Raw genomic sequence first — 18,932 nt, 5'->3', positions numbered from 1 at the left:
TAATATTAAAATGATATCGGCCCTAATGGCACAATTTCAAATATATACAAATTATATTTTTTAATATAAAATGAAACATGTTTTAATACATTTATAGTAAATTATACGGTATATTATTCTTTGTTTACTACGTTTTCCTGTTATATTATAAAGCATTATATATATATATTTTTTTTTTACTTACTTGGATTCTCTAAACGATAGTGACTCTCGGGTTCCGGATGTCTATTGTACATAATATGCTGTGATATATGTTCGGTCATAATTTCATATAATACATTGTATGTTGGCATCGACAATGATTCCTCGTACAAAAGTAAACGTTCCGCTAATAATGTATATAAATTATGTGGCGACATAACGTCATATTTTCGTCTGAAAAACAGCAAAAGAGGAAAGAAATTACAACGTGAAAGAAAAACATATTTTACAATCAGGCTAAATGGAGGATGGAGAGTAAGGATGAAATGAAGACAAAGTAGTAGTAGAACAAAAATATTGATATTGATGTAAGGTCATATTTTACAAAACGCGAATTATATACGGGGAAATGTGATGAAGAACAACAAGGTTCGTTATGAAGTTGGTTTAGGAATTTAAAATCATGTTTGTAGAGTTGTTGTTGTTTTTGTGGCAATGTGGTATATAGTGGTATTTATAGTTGTTTGTTTTTGATAAGACTGTGGCACAAAATTAAGGTGATAATATGGGGCAGAGATAATTCCTTTAGGGGATGAAAGCCCTTGGTGAGTAATTAAGAATCCCGAAGGACAGATCCGCCGTGAGTCGAACTTCCGAGTTGTGGCATGATGAATTTTCTGCTGAAGACCCTGTAAGGCATCCGAAATTGGCGTTATATCTTTGTTAGCTGTTGCTTTAGCTTATTTATGAGATGACATGTCTTCAGTCCAATCGAATGAGGATTATTTTCGTGGAGCATTTCGACCTTCTAACTCGCTTCCTTCTATGTCATTCTCGTCCTTTATTTTAAAAACCGCTATAAAAGTACCACAAGATGACGGTTTTCAGCTTCGAAATGTTCTCCAAAAATGTCGCACAGAAAATTATAGGTACGGTTCTCATTGACAACTAATCGGGCGACAACTGTCGCGTTTTCAAGGTCATTTTTGACAGTTACCCTGATTTGGCTCCGAAAAAACTATGTTTTGTGTTTTTGTATATTCTGTATATTCGAACAACCAATAAATAACGAAAAATGCACAAAATTACTATGAAAGCGCGACAATATCGATAAGATGTCAATGAGAACCGTACCTAAAATTTTCTGAGCGACATTTTTGCAGAACACTTTGAAGCTGAAAAACGTCATCTTGTGGTACTTTTATAGCGGTTCTTAAAATTAAGAACGAAAAGGAAATTGAAGGAAGCGAGTTACAAGGTCGAAATGCTCTACGAAAGTAATCCTCATTCGATTTGACTGAAGACATGTCACCTCATAAAAAACGCTAAAACAACAGATAACAAAGATGTAACGCTAATTTCAGATGCCTTAAAGGGTCTTCAGCAGAAACTTCATCACGCCATAACTCGGAAGTTGGACTCACGGCGGATCTGTCCTTCCGGATTCTTAATATACTCACCAAGGGCTTTCATCCCCAAAAGGAATTATCTCTGCCCCAAAATTTCGGTTCACAGTGTAATATGGTCGTAGTTCAATCTCCAGGTGAGTCTGGTCAATACAGAACATGGCTCTAATGACCCGTATATACATATGAATGTAGGTATACATGCCGCAGATAAATAGTTGTACTCCAGGTCTGTTCTTAGGGGACTTTAATGATCATAATGAGTTGTGGCATAATGTACTCGAAAATGACCATAGAGTGCTGGCTGAGCACATTGATAACCCTATGTTTTGCAAGGTCTATAAGGACGTCACTACAAGAATTAGCGGAGAGTGTCACAGTTTGCCATATATAACCATAGTGTCCCCTGATCTTATGAATTACGTCATCTGACAAGGACGGGTTGTTTCTTAGGTCAGACCATCTCCTCATTATTGTCTCCATCAGCAGACCACCCGATTCCATCAATTAGGGACAGCTAATTGTTCTAGTTTTAGAGAGTTCACTAATTGATCTGCCGACCAGTCTGATGTTCTGATAGCAGAGAGGATGTTCCGAAAGATCATCACAGCTGTAGCCGTAGTGAAATCAAACTTCCCAACATAGGCCGCAAACTCTAGTGACCACAGAGTGAGGGAGCTGACACTAAAAGTCAACAGGTTGGTTGGGGAGAACTAGCGGAACAAGTGGTTAAATTATCTGTTGAGTTCCAACATTGGAGCCGGAATAAATGAATAGTGGGCAACAGTTAATTTACTCTTGAACCCTGGAAAGAAGGAAGATAGGACTTCAGCCACGTTTGGCGACGCACAGTGGTTCAGAATCGTTTTTTCCTGGTCAAAATTCTGTAACTTTTGAACGGATAGAGATATTTTTGTTTTTGTTAGACAGATAACACAATCAGCTTTCTGATGAATTATAAGCGGTCAAATTTTGTCTGGTAGATGCAGATCAAGGTCAATGTAAAACTTTTGAGTTTGTTTAACCATTTTTCATCAAAATATGTATGAGTGTTTTTGTGGTTTTTATATATTCCTATGTATTAAAGATGGTCAAACACCAACAAATAAACAATAAAGTTACAAAAAAAAAAAAAAAATAAAAAAGCAAGTGAGAAAAGGCTATAGTCGGTACGGGGCCGACTATGTGATACCCTACACCACTAACTCTGTGAATAATCTTTTCACTCGAAAACATTTCTTTTATGGAGATACGAAAGTTTTCACCTATCTGGCTTTTATACCAAATGACTTAAGGCAAACTGAACCAAAATAATTAATATTTAATTTTATATTTGACATCACCAACATCAATAGGCTTCTATCTCTGTGATCGTGATGATCCGATCAAAATTCCGACCTGTAGTGTGATTGCAGGAAAAGTGGAAAAAAGGGATGCATTAACGACTATTGCGATATCTCTATTATTTGACTACCTACGCCAACCTACTTTGCATAATTTCAAAGATGGGATTTTCTACTTTCCTAGTCAGGCTTTGCTTTTAGAAGGTCCCCAACCAAAGGTGTGATATCCGTCGTTATTATTAAAATCGCAAAAATGAGAAGTTGGGTTTTATTAGCGACTATTGCGATATCTTCGTTGTTAGACCACCTACGACAACTTACGTTACATTGTTGTAAAGGTGATATTTTATACTTTCATTGTCAGGTTTTGCTTTTTGTAGACCCCTTATAGACGCTGAGATATTTGCTTTGGAATAAAGTGTTGACTTTTTCTCCAAATAAAGTTTTTGCTCATTCCGACCCCTAAATATTATCCGACCATCATCAAAATCAATAGGCTTCTTCCTCTGTGAGACCCTCATTAACACTCGAAATTTCGTGACGATCCGATCAAAATTGCGCCTAGTAGCGTGATTTCCAAAAAAAAAATGGAAAAATGAGATGTATTATCGAATATTGCAATATCTCCTTTATTTAGTCACCTACGCCGACCTAGTTTCCATTACTGTAAAGATGGGATCTTCTACTTTCATAGTAAGGCTTTGCTTTTGCAAAGTATCCAACCAACGCTGTGATATTCGTCATTAAAACTTAAATCGCAAAAATGAAAATTTGGGTTTAATTTGCGATTATTGTGATATCTTCGTTGTTTGATCACCCACGAGAACCTACTTTACATCGTTAGAAAGGCGATATCACATAAGTTTTTTGCCCATTCCGACCCCTGAATATTATCCGACCATCACCAAATAGGCTTCTTCCCCTCCAGGACCCCCATCAACACCCAAAATTTCGTGACGATCCGATCAAAATTGCGACCTGTAGCGTGATTCCAAGGTTTAGATGGACAGACGGACAGACGGACTGACGGAAGGACACACATAGCCAGATCGACTCAGCTCGTCGAGACATTAATTTTGATATATATAAGTATGGGTCTACGACCATTATTTCGATGCGTTACAAACTTTTTGGCCAAAACCAACTTATAATACCCTCCCCACATAGTGGAGTGGGGTATAAAAATCGAAAAAAAAAATTTTCGAAAAAAATTAAAATTTGTGTCAAAAAAAAAACTGTAATTCTTACGGGAAACGGTTAAAAAAACACACATTTTTACCCATGTAATTTCAATAAATTGAAAAAAGTGTTAAACGGACGGAACGGTACGGGTACAAAATTATATATTGGCTGAAAGACTCTTGGACATCTTTCTGTGAAAACAGAACATTGTTCCTTGTTGTTCCACAAAAGTTCTAGTCCACTACATTTTGAATTTCATAAAATTTAGTACCTGAGGAAAAATAAAATAGCTCATGTTGTGTAAACGCTACGGTAATTTACCAAAACGATTTTTATAGGCCACAATCCTACCTACAAAAAACAATGAAAACAAAATCAGTTATAGTTTCCGAGAAATAGCTACGTCTTTCTCCAGAAATTTGCAGAAATTAGCTATTTCCCAAAAATAGGGAAAATGTTCGTCTTTAGGGGTAAACCACGCCCACACCTTCCAATATTTTGACCTAATTTTTTGGTTTCCTTAGTTTCAATATGTTTACTATCGAATCCCGTATAGAAATTAAATATCATTTATAAAATTCCTGTACCATTGTGCGACGTAACGCTGGCTGATCCGAAGAAGCGCGCATGTTATTTCAGGCGACATTTTGTCGGGCACCCTTGGATTGACAGGTTGAAGAAAAGAGTATTTCTTCGCATTAGATATCTTGCCGAGCATGAACTACCACAATTTACAATGGATGATGTTGTGAATGTCATCTGGAACGCTAAATCATCCAAATTGCTGGACGTTGATGGAATCTCCATGGTAATGCTGAAACAGTTGGGTGTGGCGGGAGTCGATTATCTAAGCATAGAATAAATTAGCTTATACTTTCTTGATATAACCTTGACTGGATGAGATCCATTGCCATTTTCTCATGGTTTGATCGTGACTTAATAGCTGCCCACAAATTTACTTGGGCCGGCTCAATTGCTAATTCATCAGTCTCTACTTCGAAAATTTATTAATTTTGAAATTTTTGCAGTGGGCTTATCACGGTTAACATATTTTTGCGGTAAGTTCATACTTTCTGAGATAATGGCTCAAAAGCTCTAAAACAGACTCTTGCCGGCAGTAACTAACATTTTTGATGAACACTATAATTATAATTTCCAAGTTCGAAAAGGGTTCATATCGGACAACATTTTCGAGTACCTCTCTCACAATCGTTTAATATTTTCGCTTATATGCACTTTAAGGGTTGTGCGAAGGTAGATTTAGAAATTTTAGCCGAAGGTTCTCCTTGTGGTTCTGTTTTCAGCGACGTACTGTTTTTCGTGGGCAGGTTTATGTTTCCTGACATAATGGTCCAAAAGCTCTTAATGGTACGGTGGTCAATTAAAATCAATCCAAATCATATATTTGGAATGTCCGCATTCGTTAAAAAACATCCCAAAAGTTTCGATATTTTTGCCAGAAAAAATTCTGAAAACACCCTAAATGCATACTTTTTGGGGAAGAGTGATTTCGGTTATGTATTCGGAATTTGATGTGTTTAATTCATATAGGCAGAGAGTACTTATAAGTCGGCAAATAACTCTCGAACGGAGGAAGCGATTTGGTCTAAAATTTGGCCTTCGTAATATTTTGTCCAAACTTTGTTTAAGTTTGAAGATGAGCTATATCGGTCCGCTCCTTCAGATACCTCCCCCAAAAGAGTACAAAAATGTTTGGATTACTCTTAAAGGAAGTAACCGATAGAGTCCATATTTTGCATATCGTAAAATTTCTACCAGACATATATAAGGTTCCAATAAGGGCTCCCTCGGTCCACTCCTTCGGGTACTTTCTACACAAAAGTTCGGATAAGTTCAGTTTAAGACCTGCTCTCGAATCGCTTTGATATTTGATGTAACAGCTTATATTCGCTACCCCCATTATGACGATACAAGTCTTTTCAGGGGCAAGTCTATACTTCCTGAGAAAAGTTGTAAACAACTTCTATGGCACCATTTGTAGTGTCTGAGCGCATTATAACTCTCGAACTGATCAACCGATTTGGTCCAATTTTTTTTTATTGTGTCTGAACATAGTTTAAGTTCGAACTTCCGGTACTTTCCCCCAAAAAATAATAAATGTCAATAAAATAGTACACTCTATATCTGTTGAACGGAGCAACCGTTTAACTGCAATAATGGCCCATATCGGTCTTATCCGTAGTGTACCTCTCCAAAAGATCAACATTTTTGTTCGACGGTCCTTTGGAAATTTAAATTAATACGAATATAGACGAACGAACAAAAACTAGCCCACTGTTTCTTCTTTATTTGTTCTCATTATAATTACGAAAGATTTGTACTGAATATTTTTAAAATAATTTTCTTCAAAATCTTAAATAAACATATTGTTTGGTTCTCCCTAATATTATGATGAAAATAATAAATATTTATATTAAAAAATTATAATAGGTATGTATGCGTGTTATTACTTACTTGTATGTACTTCTTGATAAAAAGAATCCTAATAATTTCAGAGCTTGTAAGCGTATCAACTGACTTTCAGCAGCCAATAATTTAAATATAGTTCTAACACCATGTTTAACATCAAAAGCAGGTACCATAGAGCTTGGATGCTCCGACATCAAAGATATTAACATTTGTAAAACATCATGTAAATTTTCATCCTAATGAAATGGAAGAAAAAAAAAAAATAAATACAAAAAAATAATGTGTTATACAGATAATAGAAATTTTATTTATCTATTTATGATTTTGACAATTATTGTTGTTGGTTTGTCTTCAAATATTTACCTCATGCATGGTTGTCAAATAATTTAGAATGCTTTGCAATTCATCTTCTTTGACACCTTGGCCTATCATAATCAATTGTTTTAGAAACAATAAAATATATGCACGTATAGCTAAAATATCCTTTTGGGCTGGACGAGGACCATCTGAAAGAAAGAAAAAATTATGTGCATAAATTAAAAATAGTCACGAATAAATTAAAATTTTTTAGGAGAAGAAAGTGAATAATCTTATTGGACGGAATAAATTCCAAGGACTCAACTATAATTTTATGAAAATGAGAAATGAAAACATTTATTAAATAAAATATGCCAAATGAAAAATACAAGATATTTATGATCTATGGAACATAATACTAGTTTCAAAATTAACTTAGAATATTTCATTTGGAATTTTTCTTCGCAAAACAATTTCTCCAAAGGTATTAATTCCTTCACCTACTTATATTATTTGAAATCTAAATTAAAAAATGACACTTACCCAATCCCTTTGGTACAATACCACTTTTAGCACGTGGATTCACAACCCAATAATAATATTTCAATGTATGCACAGTTTGGAGGACAGTGCTGACGCGACGTACATTGCTATAGATCTGTGTATCGCTGAGAAATTCCGTGGCCAGATATGAATATAAACGGGCCTGGACATTTGCCGGTGTATAAATCCATAAAGCTGGATTGAAGAGGACATGGTCCAACAGCTGCCATGTCAGGAATGAAAAGCAAAACAGCTGTAGGCCGCAAAAAAGTTTTGGGGGGAAAACGAAAAGAAAACACAGAAAACATTATTAAAACAAATGTATAAATATTTAGGTATGTCATATCAACTTGTTTCAAAATCTCAATATATTACTCAAGAAATCATAATGATATAACAAATTACAGATTACAATACAGATAGATATATCAATAATAAAAAAAAAACAATATAATAAAATGTTTAAATATTTTATATATACATACATGTTTATGCACAATGCAGTTGATATTTAAGTTTATGATACATTCACATATCAAACAAGGTAACGAACGAACGAAGGAACGAAATAAAGTAAAACAATGAATATTTGAAGCCCGTTGCAATGTGGAACCACAGCATTGATGGCGATTTTGTGTTTTTTTTATTTATTTTCAAATTGTTTAAAATCGTTCCATTAGCAAAGTTCACACATCATAACCACGAGCCAACATAGTTTTGAGGAAGGGGGTTTTTCGAGATAAATGTTTTACAGGTACAGGCATTCCATCAAATAAATGTAACACAGCATGCACAGCAACAACAAATTATATATGTATTTTTTTAAAAATATAAATATTATATCATCCATTCATCATTCCCAGAGCGAGAGTTGTATAAAATATATCAGCGCATCAATTACAATCATGGCACAATAAAAAACAACAAATCATAGTTTTTTTGGTATCGTTTGAAATATGTAAAGAAATTAAATAAAAAAATTAAAAAAAATATAATTTAATATAAACCATATATAGAGTATAGGAGTATTTGATGTAGGTAGCTATCTATATAACAAAATAGAAATTTATATTTAATTTAATAAAATATGTATTCTAGGAAAAATGTATTTTTAGCTATTGATTTTTTTTTCTGAGTTTCAATCAGAAAAAAGTTGATTTGAATATGAATTGATTTAATTGGGATTTTTTATTAGGTTTTTTTGTGTATTTGAATACGACGTATGTGTGAATGGCACTAATGCATGACAATGATTTCATTTTGAGGATTACAAATTATTATTATTTTTTTTAAGATTGCAATATGTGTTGAGTTTTAGTTTTTTTGTGTGGTGTGTTTGGAGTGATAATAGAGTTACGAATGTGGTTGTTTATGTTTTTGTTTGGAGTTAATGGTGAGTTCCTGAGTTAGAATGTGAGTGAATTAGGTGTAATTTTTAGTAATTGTGTGCTTTGTGGCTTCATATAAGAAATATTAGAAATAACCCAAGGCCTACATAAAGTCTGGTAGCTACATCTGAGAATAAACATAGTATTTGATTTTATTATTTACTAGCAGACCCCGGTCCGCGTTGCTGGCCCGTCCTAATTAGTTTTATTGTAAATTTTTAATTGACTTTATGCTTGATAATTCAAAAATAGATATTTTCTACTTCACTTCTTCGGTCCATTGTCAAACCGAGGTGGATTTTAAATTTATCAACAGATTTTGTCTATAACCTTTCTGCTCTCTTATGGGCTTTTGGAATTTTGTGCCCATTCATGCTGCTTAGAATTTATTATCGTCCACGTCCCATGTCTTTAGAATAAAACAATCTAATTATAAAAGTTAAAAAAAAATTAAGTCTAGTTCTCCCGCTTATTAAGACTTATATGTTTAAGTTTTTGTATGCCTGATGGACCGTTGAACCTCACCATTTAAGGAAATTTGTAAATATATCGTTATTCTTGATCGGGGGCGCAACCATCACAACTTGCAAGCCGATGCACTCATATGTTTAGCAAATATAGCGATTAGAAAACAATAGGCCACCGAAATTCGTCTACAAATATATAGCATTTTGGACCACGGGACATTCCTGAACATTTTTTAAAAAATTCATGAAATTAGGTTCAGTAGTTTTGGAAAAATATGTATTGAAAATAGTGGGAGTGGTAATCAGTCTTCTAGATATAACATATTTTTTTTTGGCTCCAAATCATAAGTTTGGCTTATACATAAAGCGTTTTAAAGAAAGGCGTGGGAAAGGTACCCAACCTCAAAATTCGTAATTTTTGCAAAAATGTCGTGTTTTTTATATATAGATATAGTATTTTTAAAGAAATAGGGTATGGAGGGCGTACCCCGTCCCTTCCGGAATTCAACTAAATTTGTAGCCTATTTTAACCGGGGGACATCCCTGTACATTCCCTAGACATTTCAGGAGTGGGCGTGAAAGTGGGCGTGGTCAAATTTTCATTGCATAAAAACCCAAGTCGGGTTATGGCGCACATTTTGCAGAAAGAAGTATCGAAATCGGCCCAGCCGTTTTCAACTGATGTCATTTGATTTGATGTTTATTTATATAGATTTATTTAATTATTTTATTATTATGATATGAATTTCCATTATATCCAAATCCCAATATTGCATATGACAACATTCTGGACGACCTTTTAACAGGTTAAGATATAAAATCGGTGATAGAGTTGGGATAAAAGATATACTAATTCTGTCGAGTTCATAAAATGTACTTAGAAAGCAATTATAAAAAACAAGTAAAAAAGTATCAGTCGGCTTTGACGACAGAGATATACCCTCAGCCTGTGTGGATTAAAATACTTTTTTCCCAAAAAAAAACTTATGTATTTAAGGAGGTTTTCAAAATTTTGGGCGTATGCACCGACAAAAGTATGGATAAGATTTAAGCTCAAAAATTTGCGGGGATATCGATAGATAGGGCTTTTTTATCACACTAACATAAATGCCCATAAATGCCCAAAAATGCCCAAAGGATCCTCGAACCACACAAAAATGTTTAACGTTTGTGTGGGTGGCACCACAAGGATTGGACATATATGGCCCAAATTTAAACATAAACTAAGTTTCGACAATATTTAGAAATAAAAGGTTTGGACACAATCGGTTGCTACGTCTACGAGAAATAGCGCGTACCATTTTAGCGAATATTTTCGAAGTTTTTTGGGGGAGGTACCTGAAGAAGTGGACCTATAAGCACCACCTTCGATTTTCATATAGTATTCGAAGAAATATTACAATATTCAAAGTGTGGACGAACACAGTATTCGGTTCGAGCCCTTCAGCCACTGTACATGGTGTCATAGGGGTTTTTTACAACTTTCGAGCCGTTTTCTCAAAAAGTATATACTTGCCCCTGAAAAAACTTTTACTGCCGTAATTGAGGCCTCGAATGCAAGTTGTTTTAACAAAAATCAATGTGATTCGAGAGTAGGTCTTAAAGTGAATTTATCAAAAATGTTGTGTGGCAGGTACCCGAGGGAGTGGACAAGTATAGTCCATATTCGAAACTGATCTATATCTGGTAGATATTTTAGGATGTTTAAAGTATGAACCAAATCGGTCACTCCCATCAAGAGTTATCGTGCGCACAATTTTTCCGAATATTTTTGAACTTTTGTGGGAGAGGTACCTGAAGGAGTGGACCGATATGTCTTATCTTCGAACTTAAACTAAGTTTATTCGTGAACCGGTCCTAAACTGAACTTTTCCGAAATTTTGTGCGGGAGGTACTCGAAGGAGTAGACCGATTGAGTCCATATTGGAACTTCATCTAAGTCTGGACGAAGTTTCACGATGTTCAAAGTATTGACCAAATCGGTTACTTCCTTCAAGAGTTATTGTGCGCACAAATTTTCGGAACGTTTCCGAACTTTGGTGGGGGAGGTACCGGAAGGAGTGGACCGATATAACCCATCTTCGAACTTAAACTAAGTTTGGACAAAATATTACGAATACCAAATTTTAGACCGAATCGCTTGATCCGTTCGAGAGTTATCGTGCGCTCCAGCCAGAGAGACAGACGGACGGACATAGCTAAATCAACTCCAAATTGTCTGAAACACATACTTGGGGTCTAAAACCATTATTTCGATGAGACACATTTTGCCCGTATAAAAGTGTATATACCCTCGTTAGAATAAATGCTGAAGGTATAAACAGTCGAGAAAAAGCATTGTGATGACTTTTTTTCTCCAAAATTATTCCTGCGGCCTATTAATAGCTAAAATAACGTTTATTCCATTTAATATTAACAAAGGCCTCGCACAAACCACTTAACAAATCGAACTAATCATTTGCGACCCTAATCTTGATCAGGATGAAGTTCTAAGACGATCTAGTCATGTCCGTCTGTTGTAATCACTCTAGCGTCCGCAATAATTGAGATAGAACCCTAAAATTTTGAACCTAGTGTCTTTTTTCCATAGGCAGGTCAAGTTCAAAGATATAACGGTACCACCCGATTTAAGATAGTTTAAGGATTTTATCTATATTTTTTGACCAAATTAGCTGAAATTTGACACTTGAGGTTTTTGGTGGACTAGAAACTTTTCCACTTTAAATTGTCAAGATATGTTCACGTTTTGGTATAGCCCCCATATAGAGGCACCTCTCGATTTAAGGTATTTTGAGGATTTTAACTACATTTTCCTCCGAAATTGGTTCCAATTTGGCACTTGGAGTTTTAAGAGATCAAAAAACTTCTGCACCAAAAATGGTGAAGATAGGTCTGTATATATTAGCCCCCATATAACAGTACCGACCGATCAGAGTATTTCATGAAGGAGGGTATAAAAGGTTCGACCCGGCCGAACTTACCGCTTTTTTACTTGTTTTAAATCATTTTATGCGTGAGACTTTTTTTACAGAAAGAGAATCTGAATGGTGAGCGGCTGTCGGAAAAATCCGGAATTTCGCGAAAGAGACAGAAAAAAAGAAGACACCTTGATTTTGCCAAATCGTGAAGGGGAACATATGAGTAATACAATGGAGCATCAATAAAAGCTCACAGATACTTCATATCGGAAAGAAGAACAATTCCGATGTCAATTACAACACCGCAAAGGGGAGCTGCGTTTGAACAGAATTATGAAAAAATAAATGCAGGTAGAACGAAATAGGATAATGCGGAAAGAGAGATTGCAAGATAGATTTAGACGATATAAGGAGGTCATAAAGAATGGATCTATGATGGTCATTAAATTGAGAATACAATTTAACCCACTTAAAGACACTGGCCGTTTAAACGCCACCAAAACTGGTTGCAAAATTTTACGTAAAACTCGGACATTTTCGCAAATTTTGTGGGCTTTTTTGTATTTTGTTACAGTATTGTCTGTTATATATCATTCTATGCTTATAAAGCTTTATTTGGCCTATGCATTTTCACGCAATTGGCCTAAAACGCAAAGTGGGATATATACCAACCTCGTTTGCATTATTGTAAAGGTGATCTTTCTTTCTTTATTTCTTTGCAATACCCCTACTAGAAGCGGAGATATTCGCATAAAAATAAAACGTTGAATTTTTCTCCACATTAGTTTTTGCCAATTCCAACCCCTGAATATTAGCCGACCATCACCAATATCAATAGGCTTCTTTCCCTCCGACACCCTCATCAACACTAAAACGACCAAAATTGCTACCTGTAGCTTGATTACAAGGTTTAGATGGACAGACGGACGGACACACATGGCCAGATCGTATCAGTCGAGACATTCATTTCGGTATATTTAACACTGCCTATACGAATAAAATCCAAACAATTCATATCTTACAAGAATATCACTAGGTCGGGGTTTTTGGAACTTTCGGGTTGGTGGATGCAGAATGGCATATGGAGAATAAAATTCAAGCATTGTAATAGATACAAAAAGTTTACCTGCACCTATTTGGGGTATGAAAGAAATGGCCATAAATATTGTGAACTTTCAGGTCTCATATCTTGGGAAGTATTGTCTTCCCCTATATATGCATAGTTTGGACCAACACAGTAACCGGCTCGAGAGTTGTCAACTACACATTCTGGCCGTAGGAAATTTTTTCAGCTTTCTGGCAATTTTCTTAGAAAGTATGTACTTGAGGCCTTAAACTGCACTTGTCCCGATTGTTGAGTGGGAAGTACCCGAAGAAGTGAACCGGGGAAATACCCGAGGGAGTTGATCTAAGTTTGGACAAAATATGACTGGGGCCAAATGTTGGACCGAATCGATTGATGTGTTCAAAAGTTATAGTGCCCTGCAGCCAGACAGAGGGGCGGACATGGCTAAATCGAAATCCAAATGGTTTCTACTTATTATTTCGATGTACAGTGGTTCCAACCAAAAAAAAAATTGAATGTCAAATTTTTGATACAACATCTGGCAAATCTGACAGCTATGACATGGACCTTTTGTAAAATATTTAAGTTTTTCTTTCATTCGAACGCGATCTGGTCAAAAATAGCTCCAAAAGTCGGAACATTTGTCTAATTTTTTTGTTGTGAGTACAATATACAAGTTACGTGCAACTAATACGTAGTGCAAAATATTATAATGGATTTTGAAGGAGGAGGTAATAGCGTTGAAAAAACAGTTTTTTATCGGATTTTCAGTTATCTGTATATATATGCTATGCTCATGGTTTCGCATAATAATCTTAGCAGCAGCACAAAGCTGTACCCAGCTGATTAGATCGATATCTACACGGGAAACATTTTCGGCCCCTTTCTCCATACAAGTGGATCCACTGCATATTGGTCGTATTGAATCAATTTAAAATAACGTTTATTTTTTGTTTTATTTTTGAAGGATGGTTTATAAAAGTTAACAGTCCTTTCGCAAGAATTTCCCTCCCTTTTAAAATTTCCCTTTACACTTTAAAATTTTCCTTTACGCTACCTGTCCTTTTGTCCTCGATATTTCAACCTTTAACGTAAATTTATTTTAACTTCGCATACATATTTCCATAAAGTAATATATTTATACATGCCTTCTCCTTTCGAATTATATATGTATGTATGTATATGACGCAAATAATTGCAAATATAATATCCTTGAACATATCACACAATTCACATTTAAAGCAATACACTGACTTCGAGCTTTAGCAAAATGACAGCTTTCTTATTTTCATTTTTACAATTCGATACTGGACAACGAATTAAAATGTCACTTAAATAATTGACAGAAGAATTAAAAGCTGTATTAAAAAAAAACTCAATAAATGGAGAAAATATAAAGGCAAAAAAACTAACAAGAAATATACAGAAAATAAATAAACTGTCCATGGGAGTTGGAGGGAGAGAAGAAAGGGAAAAGTTAAAAAGAAATCGATGTGAAATTTATATAATAAGGAATGGATGGAAATTCACAGGCAACTCAATGTAAAAATTAATTGGCAAAAGATTGAAATGAAAAAAGAGAAAGAAAGAAAAACCCAACGTTTGTTTACATTTACAGCAATTTCTACATATAAATTTTGGTCAATTTACATTTAAGAATATATGTATGTATATTTGGTAGTTTGTTTATAATATATGGCTAGAGATACGCTGTTTACACAACATTTACGCAATAAAAAACGACTAAATATCTGATACTTTAAAGAATTTTGACTACATATTTCAAAACTATATATTCCAAAAGATACTGGGTTTTTAAGCTATCATTTACTTTTTTACGATAACAACAAATCTTTATTTACTCTACATTAAAAAAAATTGTTTTAGTTTAAGAAACGAAATTAAAATAGAAACATAGTTTTTGTTTATTTTTTGGTTAATTTGTTTTTCATAGATTTTCACCTGGTAGAACTGTTTTTTGTTTGGTTTGGTTTGGTTTGGTTTTTTTAGAATAGAGATGGTTTGATTTAAATTTGTTTGTATCGACAGTAACAAGAGACGACAGGTGTTTTGTTAAAATTGGTTGTTTGTTGGTTTTTATTTTTTTCGATAGAAATAGATGGAAATTTTATGTTGTTTGATGTATGTGGCAGGAGTTGTGGGTGGTATCAAATTTTCGAGCATTCAATAAAATTTAATAGATTGGAGGAAAATGTAAAGAGATAGGACAACATAGCACAAACACAATTTTGATATTCAATTCATAAAAAATGTAAATCGAATAGGACATTGTTTCAGAGGTAATGAATAAAGAAGAAGAGAGAAATACAAAAAATATTGTATACATAAAATTAGTATAGAAGTATCTAGTAAAAAAATTGTTGTTTAAAAATGGATTCTTCTATCACAAAAACTTGGAACAATGACATCAACGGCAAATGAATGTAAAAATGTAATGTTAAAATGCAAGCTAACATTTTTTCTAAAATGTAAATGGAATTATAGCTTAAAATAATCGATAAAAAATTGTCGCTCATGACATGCTAAACAGAGAACGCTTTTTTAATTTGTATAAAAATAAGTGTAGTGTTGTTTGATTTTTGTGAATGAAACCTCCCAGTCGTATGATTGATTTTAATTTCCTTGCTGAAATATTGGGTGGCGTATGATTACTAATACTTTTTAATATTCCACGGTTCAGGGGCGTATGGTTTGTAATATTTTAATATTTTCAAATGAAGGCCTATCGAAGAAATACATATTTAGAAAAAAATATGTTTATATTGAAACTTTTACCATGAGGAAAATAAATGATTATTTTCCTATATATGTAACACCTAAAATATTTAGATGAACTACCGATTGAAATCTATATAATAATAATTTTTACGAAAATGAATTTGAACACTTCTTCTTCAAGTTTTCAACGCACTGATCTAGTAAATACACTTTTATTTTGGCTTAAATCGAGTTTATATAACACGGTGTGCCTTAACAAATATAAATGGAAGGTGCTTACACCTCGGAAGTTTTTGCTGATTCTGAAACTACAATGCTCATGTATGAAAAATATTAAGAAACAAAAAAAAATCGCCGGAGGGATTTTCAAATAAATCGCGATTTAAGTTCACATTTTTAGGGGTTCTTTAGGTTTTCACGATTTAGCTTGGAAACCGCGAGTTCTATGTAAATGGGTGTAAAGAAAATGTTGTAGCAGAGAAAATTCTCCACAAGATTGGCCTTTATGATATTTTCGTAGGTTTTACCGTTTTTGAGATATGGAAGTTCAAATTGGGACAATGCACTGACTGTATCGTCCCCTTATAAAACAATGTCATTACTGATATTTCCCAAATTAAACTTCTGAAGGAATCAGTCAGACAGTTCGTTAGAATTTCTGATGTATATAACATAATTTTTTTATGTATGCAACATACGTTGAAAACGTCGTACAGTTAAGAATTGTGTTCGAAGAAAGAGATCTTTATATGGATAAATTTGAGAATCCCGAATAGCATTATAATCATAAGGACCAAATAACGTAAAGATTTTTGTGGTGGATACAGAAGGAATTGACTGAAATATTTTATAAACAAATTCAACTCTAGCAACCCGAAGAAAAATTACGCAAAACACAGAGTTTGAGGAACACTAAGGTAATAATAATTGCTTTCGCGAAACATCCCTGAACGGACAAGGGAGATTTTTCTCATAGTTCAATGATATGGAACTACTCTTTATCGCCGAGTCCGAGCGAAGTGTCTCAAGACACCACTTTTGGAGAAGTTTAATACTCAGCCAACATTACATATTTTCGACACCGTTGAAAATGTGATGGTGGGAGCTTAAAGTTAATTTTCTCGACAAGTACGAAAAGACTTTAGGATCTTAGAATAGTCCGTGCGCTCCCAGTCCACATGCAGGTCAAGTTTTGGGTACCGTGCTGTCAATGCGGGGTCAATACGAGCTGGTCCGCCTCTTGATCCGCTGAAACACATTGCATTTGCCTAGGCAGCTGGCGTTCTTCTGCTGCGTTAAATGACATTCCCACTTGTACTGCCTGTCCAACTGTATATAGCGACGTGGTTCAATGCGGTTCAATGCGACGTCGATATTCACCGTCAACGCAGTTTGGCCCGTAGATCTTTCGTAGAATTTTTCTCTCAAACACAATAAGCACTGCCTCATAAGCTTGCGCAAGTACCCAGGTTTTAGAACCATACATTAGCACGGGTAGTATCAGTGTTTTTTAAAGCTTTGGTTTAGTTTGACTAGATGTGGCTTTGTTTTTAAACTATTTTCGTAAGCCAAAGTAACATCTGTTAACCAATACAATTCTTCTTCTTTTTCCGCAATTGATGTTGTTTGTTGTGTTTATCGATGTGCCGAAGTAGACAAAATCGTTTACTTACTTACTTAGCTGGCCCATTACAGAACATTTGTTCCATAAATCGAACTAAGAAAAGATCTCGCCCTTTGGAATACCGCGCCTTGCTATCTCTTCATCCACTTGTTTGCGCCATCTATTGTTTGGCCTGCCAATTCTGCGTGCACCGCCATGTGGATCGAATTTATACGCTTTTTAGCGAGTTCATCATCGCTTATTCTTATTACAGTCTAGCCAACGCAATCGCTGCATCTCGATACGTTTAACTATATTGATGTCGTTGTATAGCAGATACAGCTCGTGGTTCATACCACGTCGATATTCACCGTCAACGCAGATCGGTCCGTAGATGTTTGAAGAATTTTTCTCCCTAACACGCCAAGCACTGCCTTATCTGCTTGCGCAAGTACCCAGGCTTCGGAACCATACATCAGCAGCACGGGTAGTATCAGTGTTTTGTAAAGCGTTATTTTTGTTTGACGAGTTGTGGCTTTGTTTTTAAAGTGCTTACTTAAGCCAAAGTAGCATCTGTTGGCCAATACAATTCTTCTTTTTATTTCACAACTGATGTCGTTTGTTGTGTTTACGACGGTGCTGAGGCATACGAAGACTTTTACTACCTCAAAATTAAAGGAAGCAACTTCAACAGTTGGTCCGATCTCAATGGACCCATTTCGCGTCGACACCATCAGCATGGTCTTCTCGCTGTTTACCGCCAGACCCACTTTTGCAGATTCTCCTTCGACCTTCATAAAGGTATCGGTTACTTCTTTTACTGATCGTCCCATGATGTCTATATCATCAGCATAAGCAATTAACCTGTGGCTATTGGTGTAGATTGTGCCACTTCTTTTGACGTTTGCCTCTCGTATAGCCTCTCACACGAAAGGCTGTCTCCTTGCCTGAAACCTCTTTGGTACAAAACTCTTCGGAGAGGTTTACTGAAGATCTTGAGGGAATACCAAATTCAGACATTGCTTGGACTACCTTTGAACGTAGCGGGCTGTCGAAGGCTGCTTTATAATCGACAAAAAGGTAGTAGGTGTCGATCTGCATCTCTTGGGTCTTCTCCAGGATTTGCCGCAGGCTACTCGTAAATATCTGGTCAATGGTGGACTTGCCAGGTCTAAAGCCGCATTGGTATGGTCCAATTATTTCGTTGACCATTGGCTTTAGTTGGCTTTATCCGTGACACTGTCTTCTAGGCAATAGGGAGAAGACTTATGCCCCTATAGTTGGAGCATACAGTCTTATCTCCTTTCTTGTGGACGGGACACAGGATGCTCAGGTTCCAATTTTCGGGTACGCGTTCTTCCTGTCAGATGGTGCTAACAAGCTGATGCATACACCTTATCAGCGGGTCC

General features: G+C 35.2%; 1 protein-coding gene and 1 long non-coding RNA gene across 8 annotated transcripts in view; both read right to left on the bottom strand.

The window, feature by feature from the left end:
• rg (A kinase anchor protein rugose) overlaps window positions 1-18,932 on the bottom strand; it is a 351,680-nt gene that overhangs the window by 83,927 nt on the left and 248,821 nt on the right. For 5 of the 7 annotated variants that reach the window (XM_073976279.1, XM_073976280.1, XM_073976284.1 and 2 more), the window contains exons 14-17: window positions 7,343-7,595; window positions 6,866-7,008; window positions 6,548-6,738; window positions 185-375 (exon numbers count right to left, since the gene is read on the bottom strand). In XM_073976279.1, coding sequence (XP_073832380.1) covers window positions 185-375; window positions 6,548-6,738; window positions 6,866-7,008; window positions 7,343-7,595 — 778 coding nt within the window. The remainder of the gene's footprint in view (window positions 1-184; window positions 376-6,547; window positions 6,739-6,865; window positions 7,009-7,342; window positions 7,596-18,932) is intronic. The other 2 variants (XM_073976281.1, XM_073976283.1) reach the window with 1 other exon arrangement.
• LOC141398714 (uncharacterized) lies at window positions 15,276-17,509 on the bottom strand. The gene is made up of 2 exons (XR_012411698.1): window positions 16,523-17,509; window positions 15,276-16,195 (listed from the first exon to the last, which is right to left on the bottom strand). It is a non-coding gene; the product is annotated as an uncharacterized lncRNA (long non-coding RNA).

The sequence above is a fragment of the Musca autumnalis genome, unplaced genomic scaffold, assembly GCF_047663935.1.
Source record: "Musca autumnalis isolate F117 unplaced genomic scaffold, ASM4766393v1 scaffold_3, whole genome shotgun sequence".
Taxonomy (NCBI): domain Eukaryota; kingdom Metazoa; phylum Arthropoda; class Insecta; order Diptera; family Muscidae; genus Musca; species Musca autumnalis.
This window is presented reverse-complemented; position numbering and strand designations above follow the sequence as displayed.